The following is a 12,691-nucleotide window of genomic DNA, read 5'->3' as shown; positions in this document are numbered from 1 at the left end:
CATTATTATAAGTAATAAAGTTAAATATATATGAAAAATCAATTCTGTTGCTGGACATAATCACAAACAATAATTTATGAACAGAAATACAACTGCACTAACAATTTTGTCAAACATGACGTAAATGGCAATTGAGACCTACACACTGGATACAATTACTGCAGCAAGGGAATAATTTTTGGTTGTTGTTATTAACACACACACCACACACACACACACAAGTGCTAATGCATTCTGGCAGCCTATAGTAATTTTGTGAGTCCTCTTCATCTGTGCAAGCTGGTAAGAAGAATTGTTCTTGTCCTCATAAGTCTGTTACCATACTATGCAGTCAACGATAAAATTACAAGTACCTTGGATGCATGAATATATTACGATGATATAGTAGAAATGGTCAGTTTGGCATAAGCTTTCAGCATAATTCCTGTTGGTATCAGTATTACCTTTCTGCTGCTGTAAACAATTTGGTGTAGATAGAATGATAGGCCTGCTTCAGGGTTACTTTCTATAATCCTTGTCATCTTTACCTTTTTCTTCTTTTTCTGACTTTTCTTGTTCATATTTGTCTGGTTTTGTTACACTATCATAGGAAGGAGGTGACGTTGTGGAGGAGCTTCTTTCTATCTTTTCCAGAGTTAAGCTCAAACTTAATTTATCAAAAGCCATTTCTGTTTTGGGAGGAAAAACATCCCCATCCCTGTATAAGTATGACGTATTGAACACTGGTTTCCTCAGGCGATGATGCCTAAAGGCTCTCTGAATAACCTTAGCCGATTGCTCCTCAAGTTTCCTTTTCAGGGTGGTTGTAATTGGTTCATAGGAGACTTTTGAGGGATTGGCAGCCATAAACCGGTCTTCCATTTGCACACGGAGGGCGTCCATTTCATCGCTTTCACCCAAAACACGCTTTGTAAAGGCAAATAAGATATCAAGACAGTGAATCCTGTCGCCACTCACAATGGGCAGGTCCATTGCAATTAGCTGAACTTTGTTTGGTTTTGGTATTAGCAGAGGGGGCTCTAGCGAGGCAGCAAAATCAAAGAGCTTGCTGTACTCTATAAACTGTGTTGCACCTGGATCAAATTTTTCCCAGACCTCGTAGAACATCTCAAAATCATCTTCCCCTAGCGGTTCAGCACTTTCTTCGGTAGCCACACTGAAGTTCTCCAAAATGACAGCAATGTACATATTGACTACAACTAAAAACGAGATGATAATGTAGCTGACAAAGAAGAAAATCCCAACCGAAGGATTGCCACAATCTCCTTCAACTGAGCTTCCCGGATGAACTTTTTTAGGGTCACAGTCTGGCTCCTTGTTGAGAATGGGAAACAGCAGATAATTCCAACCACCGGATGTGGTTATTTGGAAAAGGCAGATCATACTGTTAGGAAAAGTTTCAAAATTGAACATGTCGTCAATCCCAGATTCCTTTTTAACGTAGGCAAATTGGGACATTCCAAATATGGCGTAGATGAACATGACCAGGAAAAGGAGGAGACCAATATTAAACAAGGCAGGGAGAGACATCATCAAGGCAAAAAGCAGAGTGCGGATCCCTTTTGCCCCCTTGATTAGACGCAGGACTCGACCTATCCTGGCAAGTCGGACCACTCGAAACAAAGTGGGGGATACAAAGAATTTCTCAATGATCTGTGACAGGCACATACCTAAACAAAACAAACAAACAAACAAACAAACAAAAACAAACCTCACTACGAGTTAAAATTGTATAGTTATATTTTCATACATTTATTGTATATTATTGTAACTTTAAACCAGGAGTGAATATTATTGTAATTTTAAATCAGGATGAAATAACATCCTTGTGGTTTCTTTTATCTGAAATTGGCTCCATCCCCCTTTTCTAAGTGATATGACTGAGAAAACAGGAATAGAACACTAAGTCAGTGTATCCTGTGCACATAAATGCATCTTTTTTTTTTTTTTTTAGTAAAGATGGGAGAGCTGTCAGAAAGCAAAAAAAATTTATGCATAGCACAATTTAATCTGATTTTACTTCAAAAGTTTCTTACCTACAATGGAGAATATGACAACCACAAAATCAAATATATTCCAGCCAATAGTGAAATAATAGTAACGGAGAGCAATCAATTTCAGGAGACACTCCCCAGTAAAAATGACAATGAAAATCAAATTAATCCAATATAAAATCTCTTCTACAGAAGGATCCTGGTCAGCTGTTTCCACCATCATGGTAACCATGTTAAGGCAGATAAGAATCATGATGCCGATGTCAAAGGCTTGTTTGGTTACAAAATCAAAAACGAAGCCTTGTATTTTATTCTAAAAAAGAAAAGAAAAACAATTTGTTATTATTTCCCGAAGGATTGGAAATCGTTTTACAGTTATTTTTTCAGTTTTTGATAAAAGGATACATTTTTAAATTCTATAAAACAAAGTATTTTTACTTCTATCTGTTTTACGCAGTTAAATAAATAACAAGCATTCTTACTGAAGGCCTGGGTATAGGTTTCTGTGGTTTTTTTGATCCCAATTTTTTCATGGCATTATAATATTTTTTCTGTTCTTCTGTCATAAAAATATCTTGCCCTCCTAAGTAAAGAAGTAAAACAAAATGATTATAACCATTTACCTCACAAGGACAAAGCTTTACATGGTAGTTTAAAAATGTTTTTTTAAGAAATTGGTGGTTTCCTTAATAAACTGAGTGGTCACAGGATAAGAAGAGAAGTTCTTCCCATAAAATTCTACTAACCAGCAAAACAAAATTATGAAAGATTCTCAAAATGAAGGAATGCAGAACAGTGGAATTTTTTCAAGAATTTCTATTGCAACTAATGGTTATGTTTTCATGAAATGTTCTGGAGATAAGATAGAACATAGAAGGGGCGAAATGTATTTTAATGCTATATTATTCAGGATAGATAGAATAATAAGGGATAGATAGCAATGAGTTCCAAAATGTTTCCAAACTGATGTAATGGAATTGAAATGGCACAAATAATTAAATGTACAGGTAGTCCTCGACTTACAACCATAACTGAGCCCAACATTTCTGTTGGTGAGACATTTGTTAAGTGGGTTTTGCTCCATTTTACGACATTTCTTGACATGGTTGATAAGCGAATCATTGCGATGGTTAGTTAGTAACATGGTTATTATGTGAATCTGGCTTTCCCATTGACCAAGCTTGTCAGAAGATCGTAAGAGGTGATCACATGACCTTGGGACACTGCAATTGTCATAGATACTAGTAAGTTGCCAAGGATCTGAATTTTGATCATGTGACCATAAGGATGCTGCAACAGTTGTAAGTGAAAAATTGTCATACGTCTCTTTTTTCAGTACTGTTGTAACTTCAAATGGTCACTTAATAAACTGTTGTAAGTCACAGACTAGCTGTATATATCTACAGAAAGTAATTATCTTAGGGCCAAAAATCTAACATGTTATTGAAGTATTTGCTGGCCATGCCAACTGCTAAAGGAGTTGAATGCATTGATGAAAGCATTAGGATTTAGCTGCTGTGTAGCAGGCAACATTAATATTGGGATTAAGAGTGACCTATCTTAATTTGTTATGGTATAGTTGAGGTTTATATTAAGCTACTATTGTATAACAACTTTCAGGTGAGGTTTTTGTATAAAATAAGTGTTCTTATTTTGTTGGATAAAATGGCTATATTCTAAAATAGAATTAAGAATTTTTAAAAATAAATATTTTAAAAGTAGTAGTCAAAGACTCGACTTTTTAAATCATTTAATGGGCTGCATATAAAAGGACAAGGGAGAGAAAAGAACCTCTCTAAAAATCTTGAAAAGTGCTTGTCCCCTATTTTTTATGCAACAACATAAAATGGAAAACATTTTTTTTATTTCATTTCAAATACTTACTGAAAAGATCACTAGAATATTGAATTTTTGCCATTTAACATTCTAAAATGCTAGCTATGAAAGAAAAATAATATCCACAAATATCTATGAGATATTATTCTTCCATTATAACAACCACGTCAATTGTAGACAGCCTTCTTAATGTTGTAGGACTGAGTGAGCCTACTGCTACAATATTTGCACAAACATTTATGTGTAGCAGTTACTAAAATGTAATATATAGTTACTAATTTGAATGAAGCATAATTATATTGAGAACTAATTATCAGTAAGCTCATTCAGTAAAACCACTAAAATGACATTCTAGCTATTTAATTATAACAATGAGTATTTTGAAGTGAAAACTAATTGTTTAAATTTTATTTATTTATGAAAATTATTTGCCACCCATCTTGTATCCAATGGCTGTGGGTGGCTTGCAACCTAAAAAAAACATTAAAATCATCCATTATAAAAACACAGCCAATAAAAATGTTAACAGATGTTAATGAATACTTATCTTCTTTTTCTGTTGGTTGAAATTATCAATGATGACGCCAATGAACAGATTCAAAGTGAAGAATGAACCAAATATAATGAAGCCGACAAAGTAAAGATACATATACAGGTTATGCTCATACTGGGGTTGCTTTTCTATCTATAAAATAAGGAGGCATGGAAAAATATTATCCAATCAGCTTTCAGAAATGACGAAGAATTTGTACGCTAAATATTTGATGAATATCACCATATTCATAAAAGAACAATGAAATAATGTACAGAATTTATCATTTTTTTTCCTTCCTAGCATTTTCTTATACCTGCAGGGTCCACTTGTTTTGGATCAACCGAGTCTTGATCCATTGGAATGGACTGACCAGTTTGTCACAGTCGTTGACTAAGGTAGAATGACTGACCCAAAGTCAGTCAGACGGCTTTCATGTCTAAGGTGGGACTAGAACTTCTGGTCTCTGGATTTCTAGGCTGGTGCCTTAATTGCTAGACCAAACTCTCTCTCTACAGAATATATGGTTATAGCTTGAAATCCATTTTCTTCATTAATTTCCCAGGTGGTCTGTGAGGAAAATACTTTGGATGACATTAGAAGCAGCAAACCAATGCCGAAAGAGGTCCAGTTAGGATCCTTCTGAACATAATTCTATATTATCATTGGACAGTCTATAAATGGAGCAGTGTGGGGTGCACTGGTGCAATAATGGAAGAATCTGGTATTAGCTTCCATAATGTTATTCTCTTCGATAGTAAATACTGGAGAGAAGAAGTCTGAGAATTCATTCCAGATGAATTGGAAGATGGTCAAACTAAGTCCCAAGCAGTTCTGAAGAAAACAAAATGGCTGCTCTGTCAGTGAAGAAAAGTTCAGCACATGTACTATATGCTTTCTCAGTGTTGTTATAACTGCCAAGAGAAGTGAGGGAGATGAACGACTATTACTCAACACTCTCTTGGCAAAGAGTAATGGAAGATGATCTTGTCTCAGTATTCTTGGCTATTAGTGGGGCTCTCCCCAACATGGAGAGGAAAAGATTTGGAGAAAAGCAATATTCTTCTACACAGGTCTAGGTATCTGACAAATAATTGCTCTGAAGGTCCTATTATTCTTACCAAAAGAGAGAAGCAAAGAAAAAAAAAGAAAGTCAAGGAGGCAAAATTAAGGAGATGGCGCTCCTCCTAATTCATAACCCAGGATTAAAAGTCAAATTTCTGCTGTTTGATCCTAATGAAAAAGCCTTTTAAACTCCAGATTATCTTCTGATATCTAGAGATCAAAACTTTGACAGACAAGAAAGATGTCCAAAGCAACTGGCCACTGAATGAATCTAACTGAAAGCAGTAACGTTCATTCAGTCAAGTGTCTTTATATAATCTGAAAGCAAAGCAAAATCTACTTATCATGAACACATGTAGATTTGTCATTCTATACTTACTCCTGTTGAATCAACAGCAGCATACATTATTTCCATCCATCCTTTAAAGGTAGCCTATTAAAAAAAGTGTCAGTGTTGTTATATAACAGATGCTGTTCCATTAACAGAACTATGGACGCAACCTACACTTCAATTGAGGTTGAAAACCTCTATTTGGAATTAAATAAAAAGCTTCAGAATAAAGAACTGTGCTAGTCTACAAATGACCCTGAACTAATTTTAATGGCCAAGTAAATGTTCTGCAGTTTTATAATTTAGCATAGGATACCTGCATAAGATGGCCAGCAATAGTGACTAACGCAAATGCTAATGTACTTAGCATTGCCTGGATGGGCTTTACATATAGTTCTTCACTATCCTTATTTTTAACAACCAATTCTTCTTTTCACATGTTTCCTTCTTAAAAAAGAATGACATTGAAGCAAAGCATAAAACTGAAACGGTGAGTCGTAACTATTTTACACAAGTCACTGAATGTACTGATCTGGATCCGTCCAGTGGCTTTCATTTGACAAAAATGGTGAAGATACAGCAAGAACTCTTCCAAAGAAAATGCTCTGTTGATACATGTGTTCCTACATGCTAAATATTGCTTGCTTGAAAATAGGGATGTGGATTGATAGGATTTGGCTAATGGCTTCACTTGTTTCTATTTTTCCTATGAAACCATAAACTACATAGTATAGAAGGAAAATTATTACTACCGTGTTTCCCCGAAAATACGACTTACTCCTATTGATTTTTACACATGTGCCCAATATAAACCTTACTCCCAAAATAAGCCCTAATTAAGATCCCACCCACTCCAGGGTGCATGGGTAAAAATTAAGCTAGGGTGGAGATGAGGTGGTGGAGAGCTGCCCTACTACTTACCTTCGGACAGTTGCAGCCAGGCCTCGCACACCCCGACACCTGCCTTGCCGGCCCATTTCTTCTGCAGCTGGCAAGGCTTTCCTGAAGGCCTCTGCAGCCGATAACAGAGCTCCGGATCGATCTGGAGATCTGTTATCGGCTTCAGAGGCCTTCAGGAAAGCCTTGCTGGCCTTGCCAACTGCAGAAGTTCCTGAAGGCCTCTGACAGCAAAAAGGCAAGACAGGGTCTTATTTTGGGGGAAACATGGTAGTATCTTACTCATAGTTACTTACAACTTGAAGAAGAGAGAGATATCCAGCTCCAACGTTGTCAAAGTTGACTTTAACATTTTTCCATCTGGCATAGTCTAAAGTCTCGCAGACATTTTTAAATGGAACGATTAAATGAGAAATCCTTACTCCATCTGTTTTATTAACACATTCAAAGAATGTACCAGCAAACAGGTTTACACCCATGATGCTGAAAATTAGCCAGAATATAAGACAAACAAGAAGCACATTCATAATTGAGGGTATGGCTCCTATCAGGGCATTGACCACCACCTGAAGAGAGGGGAACAAAAATTGTGCAAAAAATTGTAGGTCTACATCAAACAGTCTTACGGCACCTGAAAGATGAAATACATTTGTCCCAATACGAAGTCGACTCAGATGAACATATTATTCTAGGTTTGCAAAAAAGATAACAAGAAAAAGAGCAATGAAGCAGAAATTGCCTGAAGTGTAAATATATAAAACTAATCATAGACAATTCACCAGGCAACATTCACATAACAAACATGCTGATATGGCCCACCAAAAAGCAGCAGCTAGTAAGAATTCTTCTTCTCCGTCAGTAGCACGAAAGAAAATCTCAGGAATATAGAACAGAAAATTTTTAAATATTATGTTTCCACAATTAGTTTATAGGGTAGAATTTTTTTTAAAAAAAAGAACCTCAGGAATTTTGGGGATTGACAATTTATAATGATTCTATTTGATATCTTTGGACTGATTTGTCAAGAAAGTATGCAAGTTTTGCAGTGGAAGAGGAATTCATCTGAGGCAAATGCATTGGTAGGGCAAAGGAGCAATGGTGGAATAATGAAATACTCAGCCTGACATCCTGATACATACAGAAGGAATGGTGGGATTTGCACTGTGAGACAGCAAACTTATTTTTAATTTGAATAAGTCTGGGAAGTACTCATTTTTATACAGGGTTTTTGGGTTTTTTTGCTTTTTAAATTACAGCTTGTTTGGCAATAAACAAAGCGATGCAATCTGTTCTGGGATTAATTTACGTCGCCTTATGTTGCAATTTTGCATCGTGTGTTTCTCAAATTGTTCTAAGGATAGCATTAAAAGAACAATGCACTTGGCTGTAAAAACTATTCGCCAGAATGACTGTGGCTGTGATAATCTTCTCTGCAAATCTTTATCCTTGTTATAGGGAATGTTTCTAATAGTGGAAAAGCCAAGCAGCGGATAACTTCACCCAACAAATTACTCTACCGAAATCGCCAATGAATCGGCATCTATGGAACAGCTCGTTACCAATAACTTTGGTCTTACTTACCCTCATTCCTTCGAAGCGGGATAAGGCCCTTAAAGGTCTCAAAGCTCTCAGAGTGCGAAGCGATTTAATAGGGCCAAGTTCCGAATAGTCCAAGGCGTTGGCAATTAAACTGACTAAGGAAACCTGTTCAAAAACAAGAAGCACTAGGAGATCAAAATCATGTCACTGAATAATTGCTGGGGGGAAGGAGGGAAGTATCCTGTTTAAAAATGTAATTAACAAAAAAGACTTAAATGATCAGATGGATTACCAGATTAAAGCATCTGAATTGAATGGTTTAGATATTTAACCTATATTTTTAGTGTCTGCTTTTCACCCTGGTGGAATTCAAGGCAGCATACCAATAGAACTGCATTTTTTTAAAGCAAAGTTATTGCGTTAACTGTTCTAGACTAGCCTGTTTTTACACATTCATTGTAATGTGTGCCTTTGGCATATAGCCATCTTGGCCACATGACCACGGAAAATGTCTTCGGACAATGCTGGCTCCCTTGGCCAAGACATGGAGATGAGCATTGGGCCCTAGAGTCAGATACGACTAGACAGGGGAACCTTTACCTCTAAAGTAGGGGTGTCAAACTCAATTTCATTGAGAGCTGCATCAAGGTTGTGTTTGACTTTGGGGGGCCAGAGTGGGCATGGCTAGGGTGGGCGTGGCCAGTTCAACATCACTCATGTTGGGGGAGCCTGTGGTGGTCTGAGCGCTCTGCCAGAGAAAACGGGCTCCTGAGCTCCATTTTCAGCTGCGACGGCCTCCTGCAACCCTCTGCCAGCAAAAACAGAGCTCGGGAGGACCACGTGCAGTCCTCCCAAGCTCCGTTTTCACTGGCAGAGGCACTGCTAGCCAGTCCGCTGTTTCCAGGGTGGCCCCACAGGCCAGATATAAGCACCCCTCAGGCCGGATCTGGCCCCCTCGGCCTTGAGTTTGACACCCCTGCTCTAAAGAGTCAGCTTTATCTCCAGTGGCCAGGCGGTATGAAATGTTTATATCCAAAACCAAAACCAAAAAATCAATATAATAATAAAATGAACAATGACACCCAAATTTAAGATTATTCATTCTCACAGCCCTGGGGAAGAGGCAAGGGCAAAACTACTTCAAAAATCAGGTGAAGAAAACTGCAGGGATTTGTTCAGGCAATCACCAGGAGCCAACACTGACTCAAAGCATCCCCCGCCCCCCACAAAGACAGAAAATATTAGGAGTTGCTATGTGAGAATACAACACTCGTGCCAAATATGACAATCTGACATAAAGAATTTCTTTTAAAATAAAACTATTAATATTATTAACAAGTTTAGATTATGGAGACTAATGGATGCCCCTGTGATTGCTCTGGTGTCACATACAATCACTTGCTGCATTGTTAGGTTCAGACTAAGGCATGAAGGTAAGTAAATGGAATCCGGACTTACATCTACAATCATGAAATCCAGCCAGCACCAGGCATTGGTGAAATAGGCTTGAAAGCCATAAGCCACCCACTTTAGAAGCATTTCTAAAATAAAGATGTAGGTGAAGACCTTGTCTGCGTATTCCAGTACGATCTTGATAGTCTTGCGCTGCTCAATGTATATGTCTTCGAAAGCCTATGGATTAAAATACTACTACAAGTAAGGTCATAAAGGTAAAAGATTAAAGACAGAAAAGGAAAAAAAAATAAGAAGGAAAGGAAAGGAAGGAAAATAGAAAAGAAAATACCGCCCACCCATTGTACTCCATATTTCAAAGATTTGTTTTGCATTGATTTCTATCACAATTATATTTTGGATAGTTGTATTTTGTTATTCGGTCAGGATTCTTTCTGCTGCTTTGTTAAACACCACAATGTTTAGTACTACTTCATAGGCCCTACTTATGAACCACCACATTCATTTGGTGGTTATTCTCCAAAGCACCTGAGGCAGTGGTGAAATCCAAATTTTTTTACTACCGGTTCTGTGGGCCTGACTTGGTGGGCATGGCAGGGGAAGGATACTGCAAAATCCCCATTCCCACCCCACTCCTGGGGGAAGAATATTGCAAAATCTCCATTCCCCCCCCACTCTGGGGCCAGCCAGAGGTGGTACTCAAAATTTCTGCTACCGGTTCTCTGAACTGCTCAAAATTTCCGCTACCAGTTCTCCAGAACCTGTCAGAACCTGCTGGATTTCACCCCTGACCTGAGGGCAGGACAAGAAGCAATGGATGGAAACTAATCAAGGAGAGAAGCAATCTAGAACTAAGAAGAAATTTCCTGAGAGTTAGATCAATTAACCAGTGGAACAACTTGCCTCGAGAAGTTATGAATTCTCCAACACTGGAAGTTTTTAAGAAGAGATTGGACAACCATTTGTCTGAAATGGTATAGGGTTTCCTGCCTGAGCAGGAGGTTGGACTAGAAGACCTCCAAGGTCCCTTCCAACTCTGTTACTATTACTATTGTTATTCATTAAACATAAAACCCAGTCAACTGAACATTAAAAAATGTATCACAAATATAATTGACTGGTGCTAATGGTTGATACAGATTGCTGTCAGCATCCTAGGTATCAACCAAGTATCTTCTTAAGATGTACGATGTTCTGAGTAGTACAGTTTTTTGCAGTTCTGCTGGTGTTATTGCAGGAAGCTGCAATTTCTTGATGTGTTTTGTAAAATTCTTGGACATGATACCAAGTACTCCAATGACAATGGGTATCACTGTCACATGTTTCATCCATAATTACATAGTTTTGATGGCCAGGTTGTGATATTTCATGATTTTTTCCAGTTCTTTTTCTTCGATTCTGGCGTTTCCTGATACAGCGCTATCAATAAATTGTATCTTCTCATTTTCGACAACTTTTTCCGCTTCATGTTCTCATGATTTTTTGGATACAGGTAAGTCGTATTTTTTACATAATGACCAGTGGATTAATTTAGCAACTCGGTCATGTCTAGCTTTGTAATCTGTTTGCACAATTTTGTTGCACTCACATATTAAATGTGAAACAGTTTAAACTTTGTCATTGCAAAAGTCGGCAGTTTGGATTGTCATTGGTTTTTTATATCTTCGCTTTCATGGCATTAGTTTGTAGTTCTTGAACAGCCAGTATTAAACTTTCAGTTTCTTTCTTTATGGTTCCCATCTTAAACGATGCCCATGTCAAGTTGTTATCACATTTTCCTTCAATGTTTTTCAAGTGCTATCCATGCAAAACTTTGGTTTTCCATCCATTTAATCTGTCATCCACCTGTTTTCCTTATATTATGCCTTTTTTTCCCTGTTGTTTTTATAATGTTCTCCGTTTTCACAGCCTACAGCAATTTTTCTGTACTTTGATTCACATAGTCATTCAAACTTCGTTTTTCTTTTTCTACAGTTTAATGGATTTGCAATAGCCCTCTGCCTCCTATTCTTCTTGGCAGGTGCAACCTGATTATTATTATCATCATTATTATTATCATTATCATTATTATTATAAATTTTTATTCATTAAACATGAAACTCAGTCAACTGAGCATTTAAAAATGTATCACAAATATTATTGACTGGTGCTGATGGTTGATATGGGTTGCTGCCAGCATCTTAGGTATCGACCAAGTACCTTATTTAATAATAATAATAATAATAATAATAATAATAATAATAATAATAATAATAATAATAATCTTCCTGTATCTAAAGCCATCAGGACAAATCTATTTTCCCCAGTTTCTTTGTGGCCTCCCCACCTTTATTCCCATTTACCTTCTCTATCTGTCTGTCCAGACTGATCTTTTTCATGTCTCTTACCTCCTCTAATGTAATAACTCGTTCTTCTCATTCTCCCCTACCTATCTTAACAATCAGTGACAAAGAGGTTCCTTTTGCACACTATTTCTATTTAAAAAAAATCAAGTGTGGAACAGCAGGTAAGGCAATGCCAGCTAATTTGTAGCTCTTATCTAAAGGGGTAGGTTTAAAACATCTGGTAATAATTCTGCTAGCATCATTCAGAGCAACTTCTACTTTCCCAGCATGTGCTGATTTATACAAGATTGGGCAGGTGTATTCACCTGCCGAGTAGCAAAGAACTAGAGCTGTTGTCTTAAGGACTCTTAGCTTGGCACCCCAGGTAAAGCTCATTAATGAGCTCTACCTGGATCAGCCCATCATATGCACTTAACGGACCACATTGTAAATGGCTTTTATATACATGTTGCAGACATCCAAAGAGATGGGAGACAGTGGGTAAAGAACCAAAGTTTTCTGAAGCTCTTCATTGCCACCTGGTGGTTGTGTAGATTTTGAGCCCGTATAAAGCATTCTTATATCCCATACATATGAAACTGCAAAATCCTCATAAATATCAAACTGACATTTTATGTTCAACGTACCACAGCACAGGACTTTAACAACTATTTCATATTCTCAGAATTGAACAGTGTTAAGAGCCAGTTCCCTTGAATTTATCAATCTTTCAAATATTTATTAGTATTTTAATGAGCTT

At 37.2% G+C, this 12,691-nt stretch overlaps 1 protein-coding gene across 5 annotated transcripts in view; it reads right to left on the bottom strand.

Moving 5' to 3' along the window:
- Nucleotides 1–498: 498 nt before the first annotated feature.
- LOC139327204 (sodium channel protein type 2 subunit alpha-like) overlaps nucleotides 499–12,691 on the bottom strand; it is a 55,195-nt gene continuing 43,002 nt past the window's right edge. For 4 of the 5 annotated variants that reach the window (XM_070956928.1, XM_070956931.1, XM_070956930.1 and 1 more), the window contains 8 exons: nucleotides 9,653–9,826; nucleotides 8,237–8,359; nucleotides 6,952–7,221; nucleotides 5,807–5,860; nucleotides 4,374–4,515; nucleotides 2,477–2,577; nucleotides 2,037–2,307; nucleotides 499–1,670 (listed from right to left, as the gene is read on the bottom strand). In XM_070956928.1, coding sequence (XP_070813029.1) covers nucleotides 499–1,670; nucleotides 2,037–2,307; nucleotides 2,477–2,577; nucleotides 4,374–4,515; nucleotides 5,807–5,860; nucleotides 6,952–7,221; nucleotides 8,237–8,359; nucleotides 9,653–9,826 — 2,307 coding nt within the window. Of the gene's footprint in view, nucleotides 1,671–2,036; nucleotides 2,308–2,476; nucleotides 2,582–4,373; nucleotides 4,516–5,806; nucleotides 5,861–6,951; nucleotides 7,222–8,236; nucleotides 8,360–9,652; nucleotides 9,827–12,691 lie in introns of all 5 variants that reach the window. The other variant, XM_070956929.1, reaches the window with a different exon arrangement.

Source organism: Pituophis catenifer, unplaced genomic scaffold (genome assembly GCF_029215685.1).
Source record: "Pituophis catenifer annectens isolate HBS135680 unplaced genomic scaffold, rPitCat1.0.hap2 SCAF_1, whole genome shotgun sequence".
NCBI classification, from domain to species: Eukaryota; Metazoa; Chordata; class Lepidosauria; order Squamata; family Colubridae; genus Pituophis; species Pituophis catenifer.
Note: the sequence above shows the minus strand (reverse complement) of the source record. Positions and strands in the feature narration are given on the sequence as shown.